The sequence below is a fragment of the Amblyomma maculatum genome, chromosome 6 (assembly GCF_055883805.1).
Source record: "Amblyomma maculatum isolate TAMU_Amacu chromosome 6, ASM5588380v1, whole genome shotgun sequence".
Classification (NCBI taxonomy): Eukaryota; Metazoa; Arthropoda; class Arachnida; order Ixodida; family Ixodidae; genus Amblyomma; species Amblyomma maculatum.
Window position 1 is genome coordinate 20,352,743 of NC_139349.1, and position 26,346 is coordinate 20,379,088.

Consider the following 26,346-nt stretch of genomic DNA (forward strand, 5'->3'; position numbering starts at 1 on the left):
AAACAAAAGTGCTGTGAAGTAAGACAACAACTCTTGACGTCGATTTTCTCACCAAAATTGCAAAGAAAACAGCACCGAGAAAGAAACAACCGGGAAAGAAACGAGCGTGTGCAAACGTAATAAAAAAGATATTACAGGATGTCTGACCCCACAATAGGCCAGTTTAAGGAACACAGGGCAGCTATTCCCTGACAAAAGAGCACAGGGAGGTAAGCTGTATACAATTTCAATCAAAAAAGCATGACCTTGAGGACAAAACTACTAGAAAAAAAAGAAAAGAAAAAAGACTAAACACCTGAATAAGAGGTTCGATTACAGCAGGTACCAAATTAGACACTCCTTATATTGTTTCACACTGAAACGGTAGCTGCTTCTGCGACTAGGCTTACAACAGCACATTTGAATTTTGAGAAATCTGTATAATGGCCTGCTGAAGTGTAAAACAAGTGCAGATAGTGATGGCATCAGCTGAATCGCCCTTAGCAATGCCCTTGGCAATACTGCCAAGGACAAAGTTGTCAGGTGAATTCAGCTCAATGCATCAAGCTGTTATGGACAAGGATAGAAGATTCTCTCTACACTTCTTTGCTGGCCGAATTATCCCTCGCCAGCCAAAAAAAAATGACAGTGAGACTAAGCAACCACCTACCGCAGGACAAGAAGCACCGTTAAACGCTACTCCTCTCAGCACCCACAAGCAAACACTGCTCATAGCAGCCCAGACTTTGCTACACCGAATAAAAGCTCAGCTCACCCACACCAAGGCACCAATGCACGCAGGCACTCAGTCCACACCACCACACCACAACCAGTGAGCTCGTGCGGTTAGCAGCACCCTGCCATATCCTCAGCAAGCAGGTCCCCATAGGGCCACGGCACTCACCCCATTGGACAGGCCCAGACGGCAGCCACTGTCGCACACAGACTCAGTCACCGGAGACGGCCCGCAGGACATGCACGGCGCGGCCAACGCACTGCTGCCATGAACCGCACCGGGCTGCTGCACCATGCTGCTGACCGCGTCCGTGTAGAAGGACTGCTGCGAGGGCTGCGGAGCCAAGGCATGCATGGTGCCCGGAGTGAAGCTGGCAGTCACCAATGTCCGTGGAGTGGCGGCTGCATCACGTGACCGCACCTGCCCCACAGAGTCAACGTAAGACGATGGCTGCAGCGCGGCGTGGTGGTGGCCCAGCAGAGATGAGCTGGGGGATGCGTCTGAGCCCACGGGCGACCCCAGCACGGGGATAGGCGAGGATGACAAGAATGTGCTGCCTGGGCTAAAGAGCCCCGCGGGGGCTCCAAACGTTGGCAGGGTGTCCAGCCTCAGTGTCGGCAGCTGCGGGAAGAGCAGTGTGTTCTGCACCGGGTTCAAGGGTAGCGGGTTGATGAGCTGCACCACTGTGGGCATCATTTGTGCCACCGAGGTGGTCACTGTCGTCACACTCGGCACTGACAAGGGGGGCACCGGGGGGTTAGAGGGGAGCACAAGGCCAGAGCCGGGGTTACTGCTTAGCAGGACCTGGGGAGCCGACAGTGAGGGTGTGCAGAGGGCCGTGGAGGACACCGGGCATTCCGTGCAGCTGCGAGGGGCCTCCGCAAACCTCTGCTGCGGAGAGAAGTGACCGGGAGAAGCATGCGCCTGTCCTATGATGCCCTGACCAAGTTGGGAGATGAAGGGTCCACTGGAGACTATGGCTGACGAAGGCTCGACAATCAGGGACTGCGCGGGAAGATTGCCGCCACCGGGAAGGACAACGCTGCTCATATGCTGCAGCACCTGGCTGCCCTTGGATTCGTTGGGAGAGTAGGTGGCCATCTTCTGGCTGTACACCTGCTGCACCATGATGGCACTCCTTCCCTGATTCATGACACCACTGGGTGCACTGGTGAAGATGAATGGTGCGCTCGTCATGGCAGTGCTGCACTGTGAAGGAATGGACGCTATGGGGACACTCCCATTCAGGACTGGCAGCCCTACCTGCGGCACCTGCATCGCCACTTCCTTCGACGAGGTCCTGCAGGCAGTGAACTGGCCAGAGCTGTCCAAGTGCACACTGCTGTAGTGACCCACCGTTGACCCCATTGCACTCGGCGTAGAAGCAGGTGAAGAGGTCTCGCTGTTGGAGCAATTGTGTGTAGCCATATGGCAGGCATGTGTGGAGTTGGTGGTGGCTGCCATCTGACCCATGTCCACGTTTGGGCACACCGTGCGACTGGAGATGATGGCACTCAGCTTAGGCATCTTGGTGCGGGGTGGCTTCTTTGGCCCCCTCGAGCGGCCCGATGTGGCACCGGTTGTTGTTGGCCTGTTGGGGCAACATGGGAAGCTTGAGCACTGGTAGTTCGCACTGGTGCTCGTCTGCAGTGCAGGCACAGGTGGACAGCCAGCCTGGGCAACAATCCTCGTGGTTCCATTGGGTGCTAAGATGCTCCCCTGCTGCAGGTTGGTATTGCTGCACTGAACTGTCACAGTCTCCTGGGCAGACTGGTAGTATCCAGCCTGCCAGGGAAGGGCCACAGTGTTGCCACTGGTGTAGTGCACCGGGGTGGTGTTCGCAACGGCACAGCTGCTGACGGCTTGCTTGCGTAGGGCGTGCTGGTCTCGCTGGGCCAGTAGCTGAGACACCAGGATACCATCGAAAGGGCCACGCTGCTTTGTACGAGAGTTCCGCTTCCGCACGGGCTCTGCAAAGAAAAGTACATTTATAATAAGAAGCCTGCTATTGATCATGATATATTTAAACCATCATCGTTATCAGCAGTAGCAGAAGCAAGCAGGCCGCCTACATCAGCAGCAGGTGTCACCGGCACACATATAGGAAGCCGGCTCAGCCCAAGAAGAATCTTGCCTGTGCAAGCTGCAGAAGAAATGAGAACTAGGAAGGAAAAGAAAAAAGATAGTCTCAGAACCTACTAAGACAGAAAAAAATCCACCGATGACCAACGGATAGCGTATAACCTTGCATGTGTCGAGTGATGCCCTCTCCACTTCATTTCGACACAGTGGCAACCAATTGGAGAAGAAATGACTCGAACTTTCTGGCATGTGTCTCCTTGCCTGACTAATGATGAAGCATAACATGCCCGAGCAGGAAGGTGAGAGTGCATGTGTACTATTAAAGAGACTATGAAGTGCCTAAAATGAGGTAAACCAAAGTGGTCGAGAGATAGGTACTCCCTCACTTCAGCTCAAAAATTTTTGAGCTAGCTTCAGTAACACCGAAGATAACAACGATTAAAAATAACGCTCTCTCCCTCAGCTCAGTACATCCGAGACATTAGAAGGAAAAAAAATAATAATGAGATCAGCTCGGAGAACAGCTTGGAGATAAGCTTTCACGGGGGTGGATTTTCTCCCTCCCACACAGCCCACACATTCATCATACTCTGCCTTTTCTCTCTCGTCTGCGTGCGCATGCATAGCTTTCAACCTTGTCTCACGGATGCTTTGGCCGCCGGCTTCTGCAGTTTCTTTACCTCTCGGAATTGTGTGTGATAGAGTGAAACCTCGTTATAACGAACAGTTAAAAAATCGGAAAATAGTTCGCTCTATCCATAATGCAGGTGGGTAGGCTCCTGTCAACAGTGGCGGCCGCCATGGAGAACCAGTTCCCTTCATACCGCTGTCCCATTGAGCACAAATAAGCGTGCACTCCTGCCGAGCGCAGCTTTCCAAAAGACCCCTTTCTTCTCTCACACTGCCCGTCTGTCTCCAGTGTCTGTAGCTTCGGTACAGTTTTCTGTGGCTTTACCAACAACGGCCGGTCTCTTTGCCAAATCGGCACGATACCCAGCAACGAATGAGGATGCCGCCACTTTTTGCCAGGAGGGCACTTTCACGGCGGTCGGCGAGGGGCATCACTTGTGGTTCATAACGAATGGAATGTACACATTAGCGGCGTGAGCATGGATTACTCGTCCGGGAGCCTTAAGAATTGAGATTAACGAAAGGGTAACATTGGGTTTCTTGAAATTCTTTCCCACATCGTTTAGGCAGTGCCAAGTCACAACATCCACCTGTGCTTTATCTCATGTATGCACCATCCGAGCCAGATTTTATAGCGCAAAACATCAGCACAGCAGCTCGGCACATGCGGCTCGATAGCGTAGTATGTCACCAATTTCCACGGCTACATGTAGGAATCGCGCACAGAAGAGAGCACGCGAGTGGCTACTCTAGAGAGGCAGCAGAGGAACTTTGCCGAAATGCTTTTCCAGTGTAACAAGGAGTTCGTCAACTGTTCGTGCAGAAGCTTGCTTGACACATATTGCCGGAAGAAAGAGATGTGTTTCCGGGGAGTTCGTGTCGATGTGATGTGACAGGGACACAAAAACTATGCGACCACGCTGCTGACGGACAGAGCTGACAAGCTGCTTTGGCAGTGACGCGATCATCGACACATGTCTCTATGTCAATACAGTTATTCGCAATACGGTACAATTGATAAAAATTACTCCAAAATTAAATTCTGTTCGGGACTGCTGACACATACTGAGTTGCTCACAGAAGTGACAGCTGTGGTACAATTAAGTTTCTACACACATGCAGTAGCATATCAGCTGACGCCGGTGCGGCTCGTCTCACCCAGTCAGCTTGTAGACTAGCCCCACTGCTGTGGCATGACTGAACCCAATCATCTCTATATTTTTAAGAACTAATGCATTGACAATAAGGCGGTGTCAAGCAAAAACTGTCTGCTATTGCGCTGGCCGATTCCAAAACGCAGTCTGCCATGGCTTCGATGCCAAACAAAAAAAGCTGTGCTATGACCAGGCTGCAGCACTCGGTCAGAGTGCCATACGTCGCCCGCATCACGCGCGTATGGCACCTCGGCGATAACCTCACAGCATTTGGTGCTGCGAAGCCGGTGCGAAGCAGTGTACTTTCATGATGCAGCCGAGGGCAGACCTTTTTTGATGCGCGTTTCATTTAATTAACAACACGGTGCATACCGTATTATGCTCGACATCCTAACTCAAAGTCGACATCTTAACTCGCGACCCCCTTTGGGCAAAAAAAAAAAAGACTACGAATTTAGGTCGATGCTACCGCACCCTGTGGTCCTAGCTCGCCCAAAAGGTATTTCAGAAGGCTGAGTCATAAAGAAACATTTATTCGTTCACGAGACGTCTGTTGTCGCTTGTGAGGACACAGTCGCGATCATCATCTTATGAGCCACTGCTGCCGCTGGTCGTCGGAAGCGGTGCCGAGATGCCGCACGTTGAGAACGCCGCAGAGACCATGTCTGTTGGTAGTCCATACCAGGCATCGTTGACCTATTGAACCACTTCGCCCAAAGAAGCTCGCTTCAGCCTCCCTGTTGGTGTCTTTGGGTTTTCTTGGTGAAGCCACTCGTTTTAGAATGCACTGATGTGGTCTTTGAATGGCTCGTTCAGTGCCACATCCAGTGGCTGAAGAACAGGTGTCAATCCGCCCGGAATGATGACCAGGTCGCATCCCACGTCTGCTACCGCTTTTTTCACACGGTTGGTTATGTGGCCGCGGAAAGAGTCCAAAATGAGCATGCCGCGGGGCTTCAGCAGTGCCCCCAGGACGCTTGCACCACACGAGACGAAACCATTCGAGGACCATTTCATCATTAAAAAATCCCTTCTCATTCACCCGCATGATGACTTTTGGTGGGAACTTTTCCTTCGTCGGGATCGTTTTCCTCTTAAACAGAAGGAATGGCAGCAACTTGTGCCCATAACATAGCAACTTGTGCCCATAACATAGCAACTTGTGCGCATAACATGATCGTTAAACGGTTGTGCATGTTGCCCGTTGTCAGCAGGCGGACCTGGCGGTCCCCTTTTGCGGACATGGTCCTATTGCTAGGCATATCAAACCAGACTGGAGTCTGGTCACCGTTGCCTATCTGACCAGGCAGGAATGAATGTGTTGCCCGCAGGTCATTTCCGTAGCGCAGAAAGGCGCTCCGTTTTTCTTTGTAGGCTTCCGGCAACTGTTGGCATACTGTCGTTCGTTGCCTCAGGCCTAAGCCGTTCCTCTTCATGAAATTCGTCACCCACTTCTTAGACACTTTAAACTCGGTACGCGATATGCACATCTCCTCCGCGACAGCGCATGCCTGTGTTTCAATGTCATTGTAGCAAACACTCAGGCTCTTGCTTATCTGGTCGTGAACCCAATCTCGAACCACCTCAACAGCAGGGTATTGTCCGGGCTTCGGCCTACGAAAGGAACGGCGTGTAGCAGCACACACAAAAAGCTTACTTTGTTTTCTTCAGCCTCTTACGCACTTTTCTGAGATGTCTAACTTCCGCCCTGCTTCAACGTTGTTTTCCGACTCGGCGTAAAGGATGACTTGCCGCTTGAAAGCAGCGCTGTACTGTTGCCGAGGTTGCGGCGGTATCTTGCAAGGCGTCTGTCGAGTGACACAAATCCCATTCACCGCTGTTAGCTGTCACGTCGGCTAGAGTCCAGGCCCAGAAGAAATGGCGAACGATGTTGCACAACATGCGAAAATGGGCCTTGGAAAATGCTTCTCGGCTCATGTGACTGGTCACGTGTGGTCGTTTTGGATTGGATTGGAGTTGTAGCTGTCCCATTTGTATCAAACATTGCCAGCCCGCCTGGCTTTGGCCGTTTTTTCGCGGAACGCCCACGGTTTGTCGATAAGAAGTTGTTATCGTATTAAAGCAAACCTTTGGTGCATATCTCAATTAAATTCAAGTTGTTTTGAGTGGGTCAGAGAAATAACTCAAGTTACCGACATTCTAGTAGAAATTAAAAAGAAGAAATGGACATGGGCAGGACATGTAGTGCGAAGAGAGGATAACCGATGGTCGCTGAGGGTAACAAACTGGATTCCAAGGGAAGGAAAGCGTAGCAAGGGGCGGCAGAAAGTTAGGTGGGCGGATGAGATTAAGAAGTTCGCAGGGGTCAAGTGGATGCAGCTAGCACAGAACCGGGTTAAGTGGAGAAATATGGGAGAGGCCTTCTCCCTGCAGTGGGTATAATCAGGCTGATGATGATGATGATGTTTTCTTCTTAAAGCAGATCCACTTTCGCATTGTGTCTGACAACTTTTATGAAATTACGAGCGTACGGACTGTGATACTACTATCCGAGACTCGGTCAAAATTACTTTTGCCCCCGCATATAAGCAGACTTTAACTCCGCATATACGTCGACCCCAATTATAAGTCGACCCCCAACTTTTGGAAAGACATTTAAAAAAAAAAAGGTCGACTTATACGCGGCAATATATGGTAATTTGACGTTCATTATAACGAGATTTGACAGTACATCTAAGTGCCATCAACTTCTCACAAAATGACCTCTCTTCAAAAATAAACTTGCTTTATGGCTCTTTAGGAAAAACAAGGCAAAACATTAGGGTGTGCCTTTTAGTGTCTCAATGGCTCTTTTTGGAAAACATCACGCCCTGGCGTCATGGTGACGTTCTAGTTGTCATCACCTCAACTCAACTTTGATGTCATCGCTGGTGGAATGGAATCAATTCTGGCTTCATTATATTATAAGATATCACCACATCATATCAGCTATGTATACCAACCATCCAGACGGAAACAAAACTTTCTGCTTGGAGACTTTTCAGTTGGACAAGATCTCCAAGACAATCAACAAAGAAAATGTGACCATTTGGTTTCAGGAACGTCCTCAGCTGTCGAGACAGGTGTTCTGTTGTGATGGACCATTTGAAAGAAAGAATTGCAGTTAATAAATGAAATTCCATCCATCTGGTGCTGCAACAAAAAAGACAGCTTGAAAACCAAAGGTTAACTGCACGAAGATAGGTACAGTTGAACCTCGATATATCGAACATGGATATATCAAATTATTGATTATATCGAACACTTTCTATATCACGCGGAAAATCGCATGCATTTTTAATTTTTCATTTCTAACGGCGTCGGTTGCCAAATGGATAAATCGAACTCCGCCACCCCAAACCATGTGCACTCTGTTGACAGGAGGCGAGTTTTCCCTCAACGCCCTCGAAGATAGCGGCGGCGCGATGGGCGTTCCCGACTGCTGCGCACGATCGCTGCATACATCGGTCGCGCCGAGGGCGCCATTTGAACGTAGCGGCGTATGCACGCGGCGGCTTGGCCGGGCTAGGGTGGCTAGCCTGATTTAGTTTGTCAACGACTAACCGCGTCTCGGCGCCGCCACTTGTGCTGCGCCAGTCGTTGTTATCGTGTGTGGCCTAGGCAGCCTAGGTGGCCTAGGCCTGTCACGGCGTGGTCGGTGTTGTGATGGCTGCAAACGCGAAGAAGCGGACGACCCTGACATTTGCTGCGAAATTGGAAGTGATCCGCCGCGTTGAAAATGGTGAAAAAAAGTCAAGCGTCGCCGAAGCTTTCAGCATACCGAGGAGCACTTTGAGCACTCTGCTGAAAAACAAGAGTGACATAAAGGCCAAGGCGGAACAAAACCAGCACTCAGGCGCGCGGCGGGTGCGCAAAGCTGCCTTTGAAGACGTTGAGAAGGCGCTGCACAAATGGTTCATCGACGCAAGGGCCCGGAATATTCCTGTATCGGGACCGATGATACAACAGAAGGCCAAGAACTTTGCATTCATTCTCGGTGCCGAGAACTTCAATGCCAGCAGCGGTTGGCTGCAACGTTTTAAGGCCCGCTTTAACATTGTCAGGAAGACAGTCTCGGGGGAAAGTGAGGACGCCAATGAAGGCGAGATCAAGAAGTGGCTTGAAGAAGAGTGGCCTAAGATTCTCGTCAAGTATGAGCCCAATCAGATATTCAATGCTGACGAGACGGGCCTGTTCTGGCAAATGCTTCCGCGACAAACGCTCGACACGCGCGGAGACAAGTGCCACGGCGGCAAGCAAGGCAAGGCTCGTATTACAGTTCTGTTAGCTGCGAATATGGACGGCAGCACGAAGCTGCGGCCACTTGTCATAGGCAAGTTCCAAACCCTGAGATGCATGCGCAACTGCCCCAGTGTTCCGGTGACATACGCATGGAACAAGAAATCGTGGATGACTCGGGAGATATTCCAAAAATGGTTGAAAGCATGGGACTCGGAGCTGGCGCGTCAAGGCCGGACGGTTTGCCTCATCGTTGACAATTGCACAGCACACCACACTGATGTCCAGCTGAGCAACATTGAAATTAAGTTTTTGCCGCCGAACATGACGTCGAAGCTGCAACCATTGGACCAGGGCATTATTCGCGCTTTCAAATCCATTTATAAACGTCGGCTGATCGACATTTTGCTTTTCAAGCTGCGGATGGGCCAAGAGCTAAAGATAGACCTTTTGGGTGCCATTCAAATGCTGAAAGCCTCGTGGGACAGCGTCAAGCAGTCGACAGTAGTTCACTGCTTTCGGCATGCGGGTTTTGTAAGCCGCATTGAAGAAGCTTCCGAGCAAGCAACTGAAGAATCAGCGTTGGACGACGGCATAGAGGAAGAATGCCAGCACCAAGAAACCTGGAGCCAGTTGGAGCGCTTTGTCGGTGCTGAGCCACACAGCATGTGCATTGATGACTTCGTTGGCGGTGATGACAGCACCGGAACAGTGGCGGAGTTGACAGATGTAGAGATTGCGGCGGAAGTTACTGCTGAGCGGCCAAACGAAGATGCTGCCGAGGTGGATCCCGTAAGCGCTGCCCCGCTCCCGACTGCAACTGAGGCTGTAGCTGCTTTGGACCTTGTACGCCGCTACTGCGGCGCAATAGAAGGCGCTGGACTATCGCTTGTGGACCGTTTAGACTACGTTGAGGACGCCGTGGTTAAGCACGCGGTTGCCAATTTGAAGCAAGCTACGCTGCTACAGTACTTTAAGCCAAAGGAATAAATACTTTGTTTGAAACTTCAAGTGAGTATTTATTGCGCCACTGTGCCACGATTGGTTCATTGATTGATTTGTACTAGTTTTTGACGCGTTTTCTACGTGATTTTGTATATCGAATTCCGGCTATATCGAACTATTTTGCAATCACCGCGCTGTTCGATATATCGAGGTTCGACTGTATTACAGTAAAATCTCAGTGCTACGAATCCGATTGACACGAATTTTGGAAAGATACAAATTCGCAAAATTCTCCAGCCAGAGTGCATTGTGTCCAATATGCGAAATTTAGAATGTTCCGAACACTCTCCTGCGCCACTGCGGATGATATGAAGGCGCGAGCTGCACCTGCAACCTTGAACGTTAAACACTACCCGGACATCGTTGATTCCGTGGTCACCAGCTGTGCTGTATGTACGCATCACGAGCGGCTTGTGGTGGTGGCAAGTGGCCTGCACCTCGCCAATATCGCGATTGTCTGTTGAGCTCACGCCGTGAAAAGTTTTCAGCGGCGCATGGGCCTCAAACTGGAGACGGCGCAACTGCAGCAGTTGGCGGTGGCATATGCGGGCGCGCACGGGCCACACACTGCTGGCTCCGTGATCCGCAAGCAGTTTGCGGTGCTGCGCGGCCCGCATGTTGCCATCTCCTGTTGTGCTGTACGCACTGTGAGAGGTACGCAGAGGCGGGCGGACCATACATTGCCGGCATTGCAGTCGTTTACCACGCCGCGAAACGTTTGCAACAGCGTGCCGTCATGAGTAGTGGGTGGCATTGCAAGCAGTGGGTGCGCACCTGCTACTTATTGTAGACGTTGCGACTGCTAGTCGCGCTGCACGCATCGCGAGCAGTGCATTACGAGCTAGGCGACACTTCTCATCATCATCAGCCTGACTATACCCACTGCAGGGCGAAGGCCTCTTCCATATTTCTCCTTGGACTGCCAGAAGATCAAATCAGTCAATATTGTCGACCATAAACCCTGACTGCTCATTGGAGGGCCAAATTCTAAAGTTAAAGCTCAGCTACTTTGGTCATCTGGTGAGAAGAGAGGAGTCGCTAGAGAAAGATTTGATGTTGGGAAAGGTTGAGGGTCACCGGAGAAGGCATAGGCAGCGAACGCGATGGTTAGATGGCATCCTCGAGGCGCTGCAGATGAAGTTATGTGATATTAGGAAGATAGTGAGAGACCGGAAAGCGTGGCGTGATATAGTCCATAGGGTCACGAAGAGTCGGACACGACTGAACTAAACTGTGTTAGTTGCATCCACCCTGCGAACTTCTTAACCTCATCCGCCCACCTAACTTTCTGCCGCCCCCTGCTACGCTTTCCTTCCTTAGGAATCCAGTTTGTTACCCTAGCGACCACCGATTATCCTCTCTTTGCACTACATGTTCTGCCTATGCCCATTTCTTCTTGATTTCGACTAGAAAGTCAGTCTCTGCACGCTTCCTGTCTCTTAATGTTGCCCTTAGCATTTTTCTTTCCACAGCCCTCTGCGTTGTCCTCAGCTTAAAAGAAGTAAAACCCTCTTGGCTAGCCTCACGTTTCCGCCCCATAGGTGAGTACAGGTAAGATGCAACTGTTGTATACTTTCCTCTTGAGCGATACTGGTAAGCTGTTGGTCACAATCTGCGAGTGTTTGCCAAATGCGCTCCATCCTAATCTTATTTTTCTTGTTATTTCCTTTTCATGGTCCGGATCTGCAGTTACTACCTGTCCTAAGTAGACATATTCGCCTACTACTTCCAGTGCTTCGCTACCAAACGTAAACAGCTGTTCCTTCCCGAGGCTGTTGAACATTACCTTAGTCTTCTGCACATTGATTTTCAAGCCTACCTTTCTAGGTCAACAATCATTCTTTGCAGTTCATCTCCTGAGTCACTTTGCAAGGCAATGTCATCAGCAAATTGCAGATTAGCAAGGTATTCTCCATCTACCCTTATGCCTAACTGCTCCCATTCCAAGTGTCTGAATACTTCTTCTAAGCAAGCTATGAATAGTACTAGGGAGATCGTGTCTCCTTGCCTCACACCTTTCTTTATGGGAATTTTGTTACTTTCTTTATGCGGAACTATGGTTGCTATGTAGCCAATATATATATCTTCCAGCACTTTCACGTATGGCTCGTCTACCCCGATTTCGCAATGCCTGCATCACTGTTGAGGTTTCTACTGAATCAAATGCTTTTTCATAATCAATGAATGCTATGTATAGGGGCTGGTTATATTCCAAACATTTTTCTATCACCTGGTTGATGGTATGGATATAATCGATAGTAGAGTACCGTATTCGAAACCCTGCTTGTTCCTTTGCTTGATTGCAGTCTAAGGTTGTCCTGATTCTATTAGCGATTACCTTAGTAAATACTTTGTACGTAACAGACAGTAAGCTGATTGGTCTGTAATTTTTAAGGTCCTCAGCGTCCCTTTCTTATGAATGAGGATACTGTTTGCGTTCTTCTATGGTTCCGGTACCGTCGATGACATCAGGCACTGCGTATTCAGGGTGGCCAGTTTTTCTAGCACGATATCCCCCCTCATCCTTCAACAAATCTATAGTTATCTGATCTTCTCCAGCTGCTTTCTCCCTTTTCATAGTTTTTATTGATTTCTTAACCTCGTCCCTCGTCACTGGTGGAACGTCTGACTGTTTTTCCTTACCGCCAATCTCATTATGGTCCCGACTACTTTGGCTACTGTACAGATCAGCATAGAATTCCTCGGCTATTTTGACTATCTTGTCCATATTCGTGATGACGTTGCCCGCCTTGTCCCTTAACGCGTACATCTGATTTCTGCCTATGCCTAATTTCTCCTTCACCGCTTTAAGGCTTCCCCCGTTCTTTACAGCATGCTCAATATTCTCCATGTTATACTTCCTTATATAGGCCATTTTGCGCTTATTGATTAGCTTTGATATCTCTGCCAATTCTATCTAGTCTGTTGGATTGGAAGCTTTCATACTCTGGCGTTTCTTAATCGAATCTTTGGTCTCCTTAGAAAGCTTACCGGTATCCTCTCTAACTATCCTACTGCCTATTTCTAAAGCGCACTCAGTAATGATATCTTTCACCGCTAATTCGTTGGACTTTTTTCTTACTAATCTGTTGCGTTCCTTCTTCAGATTTACACTTCTCACCACTCCGTTAAAAAGGGGATGCTAATAATTATCTCTTTAGCAGTCTGTGGAGCCGTTCGGCCGGCATGTCGCCATCTCTTGTCATGCTCTATGCGCGTCGCAAGAAGCCTGTAGAGACATGCGGCCTACATGTCGCTTATGTTGCAATCGCCTGTCGCGCTGTGTGTGCAGCGAGTGGCGAGCTGTGACCGCACGACCGTATCAAACCTTCAAGGCTGTAGACAAATCTGAGCGGCTGCCTTTTCCATGCTTCTGAATACTTTATTTCTTCTACTTTGATGATACGAATATTCGGATGATACAAATTTTTTCGCGACCCCGTGAGATTCGTATTGCCGAGGTTGTACTGTATTTGGCAACTTATTCTCCGCATTGCTCAAGGAACCTGAAAACTTATGCTTGCATCCAAAAATAAAAAAATTTAAAGAAATTCTGGAATATAAGCGTGAGCCTGTCCAGTGGCAAATACGTATGAAAAAATTCCAGCATCCTTGCAGTAACCACTACTTTAACTGTCGACAAAATCAACTATAGACACAGACGGTGTAATCACAAGAGTTGGCGTCTTTGAGGGTGCAGGCCATGCTTTCAGAGGCAGCGATTCTTGGCTTCTACGCTAGGCTGTTTTCGCAAGCGGCCCAAAAATTGTACCACCGCAAGGAAACTAGGCAAATGAAAGAGAAAAATCAACTGCAAGTTTTCCAGCTTCAAGGGTGATGGTGCAGCATATTTAGGAATGATGCACATTTCAAACTGCCATTTGCATCCATTGTTAGAGGCTAAATTGTGATGCTCCATGGGCGTAACAGAGGGAAGAGCTACAATCCAGGCACACCTTTTTTCGCAGGCCTGGCTGATGGAGGTGCCGCCGTAACTGCAGCAGTCGGCGCAGGAGGCCTGGTGTTTTGAGTGCCTGCACTTCCATTGCCACTGGTGGTGGTGGAGGTGGCTGTGGTGGTGGTGAGGCTAGTTGCTGCTGTGGTGCCCGGGGACACCTTGCAGCCACTACTCTTGGCAGTGGCTGGCGACCACGGTCGGGACCGAGCTGTAGCATCAAAGCTGAACGTCTTCTCGAGGTTGAGGGGGCAGTCCAGGCCACATTTGCACACCCCGTCTGTCTGCAAGTATTTGGCCACATCGCCCAGGCTCCACATCTGCTGGTTGCTCGGGCTGTTGAGAAAGCACAAGCAATGCACACAGAGAGAGGTTTTATAATGCTTTTTAACACAAAATGCTCTCACTATAAAACGACACTGCAAATGCTGCCACTCGCACCTAGGTGAAGTTTGGCATGGCGGCCTAAATGTCAGAGCTGCACACGAGCTATGGGAGACACCACAGTGCAGAGCTCCAGAAACCAATTATTTCTATCGAACAAAGTTCCTTCGTGTGTGCGAACATCACCCGAGCGTACAAGCATCATCAATCGCATTTCACTTATAGTACCGAAATGTGGCTAGCACGGCCGTGGTAAGATTCTGTGTCCCTGCGATCAATGGCTGAATGCCACACCTGCTAAGGTGGGTGTTCTGATTTTGGCTCAAACTGACCTTGATCGGATGCTCAGTCGATGACGCCAGAGGTTCATTTCCACAAGCTTCACACCTCTTCTTTTTGAAAATTTATCAACAAAACCGCGCATCTCTAGACATAGGCACTGTCCGAGTACAAAGTGACCGCAACGGCAGCATAAATTGTTCCTTATTATTTTTTTTATTACTTATTATAGCGGGTAGCTAAAAAATATAAATAAAAAAGGAGGCATAATTTGGGTTGTGCAAACTGCAGGTTGGCTGCTAAACCGAAACAGAAGCTTGACGGAAACAAGATACGCCGACCACCAAACGCCGTTTTTGCACCATCAGGAGCCTGTATAACCAGAATGCTCAACAAGCTGGAGCTAAAATATTGAGTCCACACAATGAGGCACGTCCAACAAGCAACCAAGGAAAGCATTTCACAAGGAAAGACAAAGGCATCTGGACAGATGTGAAGCTTAAGAAAAAAAAAGAGAAAGTGCCTTGAAGCAATTGCCACCAAGCAGCGTCATGCTCAAGAATAGAGAGCAGCAAAACAAGACACTTTGATTACTTATTTCTAGTACAGTAGCAGACCGATTTTTCGGACTAAAATAATTCGGACTTGCGCGATATTTCAGACTTTATTCAGGAACTGCCACGCGGCCCATAGGAGCTTGCACATTTTTACGACCGATATTTCGAACTCTAAGCTGTCCAAATGTTAAATTTTAAGGAACAAATTTGGTGCGATCAATACTGTGGAGATCACTTTTTGGCTGCAGGCTCGTTATTTTGGCATCACCTTGACACGAGCGGGCGTCATTTTCGCAAACAACTGGTTTTGTGCGGCCGTGAAAGCTAGGCGAAGCAGTCATTAGGACTGACAAGCTTGGCTCTTTGTTCGTCGCCATTTGAGGCAGTAGCAATAAGCAAATGCTCGACCATTTCATCGCGGCAGCCTACAAAGAGCGCTCAATCAGATTGAAAATGGAATGTGAGCACTGTCCGTCGCGATTCGCTCTGACGCCACTCGCTGGCGTCATCCTCCCTTCATTTGTGATTCATGGCGGCTCTTGTTCTGCTCGCTTTCTTCCTGCGAGTTCCATCTCGCGGTCTTGGCTATCGTCTTTAACCATGGAAACAATGTTATTGCTTCCCTCGGCGTGTTCATTCGTTCGCGGTATGATCGACTACATCGCAGTACGTCGTGAAGTGGCATGGACATGACGAAAGCATGACTGGCCAAGCATTTTTCTAACTGGAGGGTTATAGCAGTTACAGCTTAACATGATATGCTTCTGCAGGCCCCCACTGCGCATGTGGTGACTGCCTTGAGCGAGTTGCATGCTTCTCAGTGGCGAGCGCACCTGGCGCGTCTGCACCAGCCAGCGCTAGGGCACTGGCGGCCATGCCTGCCATATCGAATCATGCGAGCGCGTGGAAGCCGACCGCGCTATATTATAACTCTCTGTTATCGACATATACACGAAACATGGGAAGCAGCGAAGGTTGTCAATTGTTACAGCTGATTTTTTGCAGAAAAATTATTTTTTTTTCAAGTTCATGGAGTTTTTGGACCATTTCCCGGGTCCCGCCAAATCCAAAAGAATGGTCGGTGACTGTACTGAAACTAGAACCTTCTGAAACGTTTGCACTCTTTGAGAGAACACAACCGTTAGGAAATTCGCCATTTCACAAGTGACTTCTGGTCTCAAGTTTGTAGGGAACAAGATGAGGTACTCTTGAATTCCTAAATATCGTCTAAGAAAAAGAAAAAGAAAACGAAACATTGGAGGTATGACATACAATAAGAATGAAAAAGTGAATGAAAAGGTTGTTTTTAAAGTGCCTTTAAAAAATGTCAACAAGAATCCGTGACTGGTCTTGTACCGCACAATGAACTACCTAGAATATATCTAATCACAAACAATTAGTATTTTTTGTTTGAAATTTAGGCTACAGTCCAGCCCGGTTATAGCGAAGCCACGTACAGCGTAATAGCGGTTATAACGAAGGAAGTTCAATTTCCCGTTCCCGTTTTTGTACTTTGAATACATTTTGGGCCCGGTTTTAACGAAGTAAATAAATGCAAGTCAGCAGATATAGTGATTTTGTGCAAAATGAAAAATAATGTATTAAGGGGAGAACGGGCGAAAATGGTCAATAAATCGATTTTGAGAAAAACTCATTTTCGGAACGTTTATCCTTTCGAAAATTATTAACACTAAATTCGATCAGGAAATGCGATAAAATCTGCGTTCAAAACATTACGACAACCACGGAATGGCCCCGAAAAGAGGAAATTTGTTCGAAATTCCTGAGCTCGCCGCTGGCATTACAGCCGGCCGATCGTTGCCATCTTGGATTCGGTTCGAAGCTGTTGAGCGCAATTTGCACTATCACAAAATGCCGTCGCTCAAGCGAAGTGGCTGTGAGCGGCGGTTTTCCGAACGTCATTTGCGGTCTCTGATTGGCTCTCGCGCATTTCTCATTGGCTGGTGTGAACGGCACATCATTTTTTTTCTTTGTTTTGTATTCACTGCCGTGGCTGCTGCTTTGGAGCTTTGGAGTTTGGAGCTCCCTAAGCTCCACTTTCTGAAGTTTGTTTAATAACAAGCATCACGTTCATTCACTAAATGCTAGTTAAATTTTAAAACCCTCTTTTCTTTCTTTGTTATTATCAAGCAACATTACTGCTTTAACAGGACATTACTTCACCAGTCAATGCTGTACAGTGCAGTCCACTTATAACAATATTGAGAAAAACCTGAAAATTCGGTCGTTATAACCGATTATTACTATATCTGGACCGGCGAAAAAACAAAAAAAGCATACCCACATATTTTCCCATGCATGTAGGCTTGCCTACTTACTAGTGATGAGTAACTGAACAACGCTAATCATTGTAAAGGGCACTAAACACTTTATTACAGTATACATCAGTAGCTATAAAATAACTTAAGCATAATTAAACAAGTCGGAAATTTGCTCTTGCCTGAGCAGCAGCTGAAGCTTGCCAATCGCTGTGAGCATCGTTTCCAGTAGCACGTACGCTGGCGGCAGTCCTTTATGTGTGCCCGAAACCGATTACCAGCTGGATGAACTGAATGACATTCCCAGCCTTGATGATCGTTAAAATTGTAGAGTGTGAACGTCTATTTTTTCACGAGGCTTCCAACCTTGAAACCCTGCCAAAAATCTCGATGAATCTGCCTTTTCGCCGCCATTTTCCATGGATGCAAAATCGACAATTGCGATGATGATAGTGCTCATTTGCTTCCGTTTTCGCCGCATAGGTCGAGTTTTCACGTCATTGTCTTATTATTTTATCTTTTATTAAACATTCAGTCAAATTTTCATGGTGAACACGTACCGGGCAGCGATAAGGCTATCGTATCCGATGTACCACCGATAATCGATCATTATACAACAGAACCCCGCTGTTGCGTTCCCGGGTGCTGCGTTTTCCCGGCTGCTACGTCTTTGTGGTCGAGTCCCAGCATGACTCTCATAGACTTCCATGTATTAGAAACCCCGCTGTTACGTCGTAGCTTGGGACACGTTCCCGCATGATACGTTGTGAACTCGCACCCCAAGCCAACCCGAAAAACAAGCAGCGACGGCCATGTTTACTTTTTCGGCGAATTGACTTGGCCTGGCTTGGCCTAGCGTTGCTGGCGTGTCTACAGAGGGCACTAGTGACGCTTGGGCAGGCTGCGTCATCATCATTAGCAGCAGTAGTTGCGCTTTTTTTTTTTTTATGTCTTGCTGTCTTTCATTACTCCATGCTCCATCCGTTGTGCGGTTGGTGTGTGTGCGATTGACTTCACGATTGATGAGCTTAGGACTCTTTCCGCGTGTATTTTCCGGCTGTGAATTCGTTCCGCGGTCGTGTGCACACGCGTCCAGCGCACTCAACCGCCCACCTGGCGCGTGCCACCCGTTCAGCACGTAAATACAGCAAGATGGCATCAAGAAAGCGCAAAGCGCTATCCTTGGAGGATAAACTGAATATTCTCCGCACTGTGGATGCAAACCTAACGCGGAAGCGGGTGTGCATCGCTAAGGAACTGGGACTTACGCCATCCACCCTCAACTCTATTGTTTCGAAAAGAAACGAGATCGAAGCAAATGCCCGGTCCTTTGACATCAAAAGCAAGCAAGCCCGCGGTGCGGAGCACGTGCAGCTTGACGAGGCGGTGTACAAATGGTTCAAGCAAGCCAGAGCTGCAGGTGTTAATTTTGATGGCACCATTTTGCGCGAAAAAGCACTGGAGATAGCAGACAAGCTCGGGATCGTCGATTTCAGTGCGTCAAACGGCTGGATCGACCGATTAAACGAAGGCACGGAATTTGCTACCGAACCGTGAATGGGGAGGCCGCAAGCGTGGACGTGGCTACTGTAGGCAGCTGGAAAGAGACCGTGGCGCGCATTATTGACGGCTACGAACCTAGGGACATTTTCAATGCTGATGAAGCGGGCCTCTTTTTCAAAGTACAGCCCTCGAAGACGCTTAGCTTGAAAGGCGAGGCTTGCCACGGCGGAAAATGCAGCAAAGACCGTCTCACCGTTTTGTTGTGTTGCAACTCGGATGGCTCCGAGATGATGAAGCCGTGGGTCATCGGCAAATTTCGAAATCCACGTTGCCTAAAGAATATACGTTACCTGCCCTGCCACTACAAGAACAACAGCAAGGCTTGGATGACGTGCGCAATTTTTGACGAGTTCCTCGCGTACATGGACTCGAATATGGGATGTCAGGACAGAAAAGTCGTCCTTTTTTTAGATAACTGCTCCGCGCATCCTAAGGACACTACGTCGCTGCGGAACATCAAGGTGGTTTACCTTCCGGCCAACACGACCAGCCACCTTCAACCCTTAGATGCTGGCATCATCAAAAACGTGAAGCATTTTTACAGGAAATGCATCGTGAAGCGATCCCTGGCCTCTGTGGACCGCGGGCAACAGCCAACTGGCATTACAATCCTGGATGCCATGCACTATCTGGCCACGGCATGGAGTGCTGTCACCGCCACAACGGTCAGGAATTGCTTTGCGAAGTGCTTCGGCGACGCAGACAGCGCAGCAGAACCAGGAACCGTGGAGAACCCCGGAACCCCCGAGGACTGCGGACTGGACACGGCCATGGAAGCGGTTAGCGCGAACGGGATCGTGTACAACGATTACGTGTCTGTGGATGATGACATTGCCACCTCCGAGATGATGACTATCGACCAGATCGTGGCCGAGTGTGTAGACGCGCACAACAGTGGCGACGAAGAGGAAGAGGAGGAGGAGGATGCGCCGCAGCCGGAACCGACGTTTACATCGGCTGTGGCGGCATTGGACCTTCTCAGAAGGTACGTTCGCGACGATCGCGAGAGCCACATGGCACTGCAACTTTTGGAGAAGCGAGTTGTGCTCACCGGACGCGAAAAGATGCGACAGACAACGCTGCATGACTTCTTCAAGTGATAACATGGCAATAAATGCATTCAGTTGCCCACTACTGTCATTTTTCAATTTGTCCTACTTCCCGGCTCTTACGTTTTTTTTTTACGGTCCCATGAAAAACGTATCAGCGGGGTTCTACTGTATCTGGTTTATTTTTACATAGGGGCAATGGGAAAAATTATAAATCTCAAGAATTTGATCATTATAAGTGGACTGCACTATATCACTAGGAAATTTTCTATGGACTTTCTTTAGTACTTGCAAAATACAACTATGGTATTTTTGACTGCAATTTGATACTGTGCATCAAATATAAGTTTGAAAAAGGATCGCAATTTTACCAATAAAACGCAACTTAAAAAGTAATATCTTTTACATATTGAAAAAATTTATATATAGAACAATTTATTCTCAATGTGCTGAGTGCATCACACTGAAGGAAATGACATGTTGCACACTGCTTTATGATATCTATACTGACGTCAAAAAGGTGCACAAATACACCCTTATATTTAAGATGAATGACTTGCAAAATTTAACCAATCTAAATAGGCACAAATTAACACCAGATCTGAAAACAGCTACTAAAATTGACCCAATATAAAATTTTGGCCATTTGGCTCAACAAAAATGTTTTGTTTTGGAGCATGTCCCCTTAAGAGTGAACATTAAAAGAGCTAAACTGAAGGAACAAACTCACAACGGTGGTACATGATGATTTTGTGTGACTAGTGCTTACCTGTAATAGACAATCCTTCCCTGGACAAGACACCGGCGCCACCCAGGGGGCACAGGCACGGGAGTTGGGGAGGCAGAACCGAGTTTGCCGCTTCCATGGGCACCTGCTTCCATTGTAGCAGTGCCATCAAAATTTGCGACCGAGTCATCCTTGGAGCACTGCAGCGTCTCAGGTGCTGAACTGCACATCGGGCCTGCATCAAGTATGCTTGTTTCAATCCACTTCACGCCGCACAATGACATGACTACCTTGTGTGCACAATATGAAGCCTGTCTACTTGAACATCATCGTGACATGCATGACCAATTGAAAATTCCATTGGCCTTACCTCATCTGCTTCTAGTGCAATAGCAGTGCAAAGAAAAGGTACTCTTCAGATTAGGAAACAGCAGATTTCACAAAATTTAGCTTGAGGCTTGCCAACTGCTTCCACGTGAGCCTTCAATGAGCTGGATGATCCACTTCCTTCACAAGCACATGGTGTGGCAAGGACCCTTTCTTTTTTTTTATTGTTGCGCATCGGCTTCCCTGCAATGCCTCAACAATGACATCTAATAAGGGATTAATTACTCACTGACATCTATCCAAGTGCAGCCAAACGACTACAAAGGAAAGCTACGAGTTTTTCTTTAACTACGAAGTCCTTTGTAGCTGTTTGGCTGCGCTTCGGTGGATGTCAGTGAGTTATTACTCCGTTATTACAAATATACTCCACCTTAGGGGATTCCCCTAAAATATCCGACTAACAATGACATCTACACTGCTTTCATGATTTCACATACACTGAATGTTGCACTTTGCAGACTCTACCTGAGCTCTTCCCTGCTCCAGAGACAGGAAACCTTCTGGCCTTTTTTCAAGTACATAAAAACTTTCCATTAGAAAAATACATGCTGTGTGTTAAAGCTGCACGTGAGAAAGCTGCAGTGAGAAAGATTAACACTTTCCTGTCTGCGCCTATTCTCATCGATAGCCTGCTATCGATGGTTTCACGATTTGAATTTTCCCGCTAACAAAGCGCTCCTTGACAAACAGCATCATCCAATGGGAAATATAGGAACCCTTCTTTCTGTTTTGCCTTTGATTTAATTTTTTTCACTGTGCGCGCCCGTCCAGTTGCTCTCCGGATACAGGTGATCGACGCTCCTTGTTTACATCATGGCGTCGACGTCATGTGCTCCTGCTGCGTGGAAACAGGCGTTTCTGCGGAAGTTGACGCATCGGAAAGCTCATTTTTCGATGCGAACAGCAGCAGTGATGACTCGAAAGACAAATTCAGCTCTTCAGACTTTAGCACTGACAGCGAAACTATGTCAAACTGACTCAAAACGTGAACAGCCATGCCTCGATAAGTTTCGCGTTCGCTCCCGAAGTATTTCTGCCTTTTCTACGCGCTGATCGGAAGAGATCACTGTTCTGAAGGTCGAAACTGTTATCAGTTGGGTGACAATGTCTTTTGGGTAGTATCACTTGCTGCTGGCAGTGCAAGGAGTCGTGTTTTCCACTAGAAGACAGCCAGGGGTCGACCTCGCCTACTGTTTTCTTTCCTAACTCAGTGAATACTGCACACAGAAAGGTACGATTTGCTGCAATGTTGCATTGGTCTCTGTTGTAAAAAATGTATATTTTAAAAATGTTTTAAGTTTTATTTGTATCAAGAAACTTTGATACTTTTGTGAGTTTTTTTTAACTGCACCTTTTTTGCTGACAATTCTTTTTTTTTATCACTTATAAAATAAATATGTGGATTGTCACTGATACCCACTGTGAAGAGGAATTTCTCCTCTACAATTTGATACTAGACATTCCTGTACCAAGCGAGCTTAATTAAAAAAAAAATTATTGACACCACCCAAAAACCACCTCTTTTCCCGCGGCCAGGAAAGTGTTAAGCAATGCAGCAAATGGTTGACATAAACACGCGACAAGACACTAAAAAAAAAAAAAATTCTTTTTGGTGCGGAGCATGATGTCATAAATGTGGATCCATTAGATATTGTTAGTAGATCACATACCACATGACACATTAATGTGAAACATTTTGATACACATCAGAAACTTAGCCATATGATAGGCAGCCCAACTGCAATAATTAGATGTCGAGCCCAAGCCCACGTAGTTACTTCTCTGCTGTGGTGACCACACTATGATGGTTGGTGCAAAATGTGCACGTACAGTTTCTGGAGTGCATCAAGAGACCCAGCTTCATGAGATTACAACCCCTTCTTCACAGCATGCAATATATTGAATAAGGTGGTCCTTCGGTACGTGTGACACTGCTTCCTTCGGTAGGTATGACACTGCTGTTTCTTTTATTTCTTGATTGCGAAATCAATACTACGCCAGGTCTAACCGCTCGTCGCTGTGTGCCATGTCCATGTCCGAATTAAGAAAGAAAGAAGAAGACGAAGGAGGAGAAGAAAAACGCCCAGTCACCCGCAGCAAATGCTTTCGTTCCATATTCGGTTCAGCAGCATTGAACAATTCTCAATTTTTTCCTGTTCAATTCTTTCTGTTGCAGCTTCAGCTCCCTTTTAGAAACTGGGCCAAATGACCTCCCTAAACTCTCCACTGTTACAACTACTGACATTGACATATTGCTTAAAAAAGGCTATAAACTTGAATGAAAGAGGAGAGGAAGCGCTACAGCAGAGAGATAACACCCGCAACTGTAGCGATTATATTCAATTGTTTTCTACATCAATACTGGCCCATCAAAAAGGTGAAAAGATTATATCAACATGCAACTGTTCAAGCAATTAATTCATCACATGTGAACCACAAATTACCGTATTTACTGGATTCTAGGCCGGTCCCTCGAAAATTAGAAGGTCGGAGAAAAAAAAAAAAAAAAAAGTTTACTCGACTGTAAGCCGAATGAAAAAAGGCGTTATTGACTGGGCCTAGAACATGTATTTTATTATGCTTGCAACACTCACGCCCAATGCTCACTCATTGCCCTCATCTTCGTCGACATTGCTGCCCTCTTTGTCGCTGGCCTCTTCCCACAGCGCACTGTCCTCGCTTCCGTCCAGCGCGTCTGAGATGCAGCACTTTAGAAAGGCCAGCAAAATTAGTTCAGCCGGAATTTCACCCCATGTCGTGGCGACCCAGTTAATCACTTGGCTAAGCAAAGCACATTTGATGCGCCTGGTCGGTGTGAGCTGGTGGCCTTGCAGTGTCAGCCAGTCGTTATACTGCTTCCGTAGCCTACCCTTAAATGGCTTGTTGATGGCAACGTCGAGCGGTTGTAGTTGGGTCTTCATACTTTCCATTATCACCCAATGTCTGTACCACCATCTGAATAATAATAATAATAATAATAATAATAATAATAATAATAATAATAATAATAATAATAATAATAATAATAATAATAATAATTGGTTCACAAAAAAGGAAAAGCGCAATGTCTGTCGCACTTGTTCTGCGGAAGGTGGGTGTGAAAGCGGAGAGAGAGAAAGCGATGCTGTAGTGGAGGGCTCCGGAATAATTTCGACTGCCTGGGGATCTTTAACGTGCACTGACATCGCACAGCACACAGACACCACTTCGTTTCGCCTCCACTGAAATGCAGCCGGCGGCGGTCGGGATCGAACCCGGGTACTCTGGCACAGTAGTCAGACGTCTCACCACTACTGTGCCAAAGTACCTGGGTTCAATCCCGACCACCGGTAGCTGCATCTTGATGGAGGCGAAACAAAGCGGTGTCCGTGTGCTGTGCAATGTCACTACTGTGCCGGAGTACCGGAGTTCGATCCCGACCGGCGGCAGCTGCGTTTCGATAGAGGCGAAACGAAGAGACGTCCGTGCGCTGTGCGATGTCATTGAAAGCACGAACTTTAATGGCATCTGTCAAGTGGCCACGGTAGGAGTAAAGAACTAGGAGTAACTCCTTGAACAACAGGGCGCCAGGACGGCATTGGCGAACGGTCTTTAGCCAGTCTTCGACAAGGGCACCATTCATCCATCCATTCTCATGAGCGCCCACAAAGAAGATTTTAGGGAAAACTTTTCCGGCTGGAAGCGTCATCCACTTAAATATCATGTAGGGCGGCAGTTTTTGCCCATCAGCCATGCAACATAACATCACGGTGAAATGTTGCTCCTCATACCTGACAGTTAATTTAGCCTGTTTGAGCCCTTCTCGTTGACTGTGTACACTACAGGCATGCCGAAACACACTGAGGTCTGATTGGCATTACCGATTTGGCCCAGTCTGCAGTTCTTCCCCAGCCACTTCTTGATAACGAAGAAGTGAAATGCTACAAGCTTTTCACCAATGTCAGGGGGTAGGTTTTGGCACATGGAAGTCCGGCGTTGCAGGCTGAACCCGAAACGCCAGCGAGTGACCTAGCCCCTGCTGGCCTTCGTCAGCAGTGCAGCATCTGCAGCAGCTTCCGGTTGAAAAGGACGCAGCGCCGCCCGTGCATCAAATATCTGGCAGGTCCAGATTGGCGGTGGCGCGAGTTTTTTCCGATGCCGGGCGTCGAGTGCGCGCTGTTGGGCAAAAAAATGAAAGACGGCTTAGCTCTGCTATGCCTGGATATACGTAGCGAAAAGCAGTGATTATCTCGGGATCAGAAGAAGTAAATTTCTCCAGTCTTCTGCGCAGTTCGCCAGCAGCTACACTCTTCTTGGCTTCCATGTTGAGCGTGTCTAAGTTCACCGGCGTTCTATAATTTGTTCACAGGAAAGGAAAGGCACAGCATCTGTCACTCTTGAAAAGCAAGAAGCGCCGCCCAGCGGCGTTGGAGTGCACACAATCCTGTTGGTCCTCATAGCTGACAGCAGATGGGTGATGTCACACCCTCGACATCACCCTAATTGACCGACTTAACTATTTCAGTCTTTGGTGCTTTCAAATTGCGCGCCAATCGCAGTCTGTCACTCGCGAAATCCCACTATCATCCTCACGGCATACAAGCGGAATTATGAAGAGCATTCCACAACCTGGGGCGTGGCACAGTGGTAAAGCGCTCGGCTGGGAATCCAATGGATGGAGGTGCGATTCCCGGATGAAGACTTTTATTATTTTTTTTTTAAATGAGGAGGAGTCGCAAACCTCTTAAGCGTTGCTAGGCAACGCCGGCAGAGCTTGGCGAGGGAGCTGCGCTGCTGGCCTTGGCTGTGGCGTCACGGCATACGTGAAGCTCGGTTCCGACCCTCGTAGTGAAGCTTTTCGCTTCAAAATGTCGGCTTGACGTGGTGAAAACGCTCCATGTATCCCAGCCTGTACTGTGAAGCTCGTGAGAGATCCGATGATGAGTGCAATCAAAAGCAAATGAAAAAAGTCCGAGTTTTCGTAATTTTGTGCAGTGCCGTACCCAATTAAGTGCTGCACAAAGTGAAAGGTGTAGAGGTATTCCTAATAAGAAAATAACTAATCTCTTCAAATAAAGCATCTTTGAAGCAAGTGCAACATTTTCATTTGTGAGTTTGCTTGTCTGCACATGTGTTTACTGCCAAGATAAGTCATTTTCATTCGTAAGTTTTACCACTGGCTTATAACCACAAGTTTTTCATAGCAACGATATTTCAAAATATTGATTTTTGGTGGCACCGCATGATTTGTTATATTGAGATTTGACTATACTATCCAACGAAAAAAAAGCTTTCCCCTGGCCTAGTGCTCATCTTTTCTTTGGCGAAACCTTGAGGAAAATTGGTCTTTCACTGTACCTTG

At 47.7% G+C, this 26,346-nt stretch overlaps 1 protein-coding gene across 2 annotated transcripts in view; it reads right to left on the reverse strand.

Annotated features, from left to right (window-relative positions):
- Positions 1–26,346, reverse strand: part of LOC146185203 (uncharacterized) — a 65,590-nt gene that overhangs the window by 27,303 nt on the left and 11,941 nt on the right. For both annotated transcript variants that reach the window (XM_084606171.1, XM_084606172.1), the window contains exons 3-5: positions 20,661–20,853; positions 13,782–14,116; positions 884–2,685 (exon numbers count right to left, since the gene is read on the reverse strand). In XM_084606171.1, coding sequence (XP_084462297.1) covers positions 884–2,685; positions 13,782–14,116; positions 20,661–20,853 — 2,330 coding nt within the window. The remainder of the gene's footprint in view (positions 1–883; positions 2,686–13,781; positions 14,117–20,660; positions 20,854–26,346) is intronic.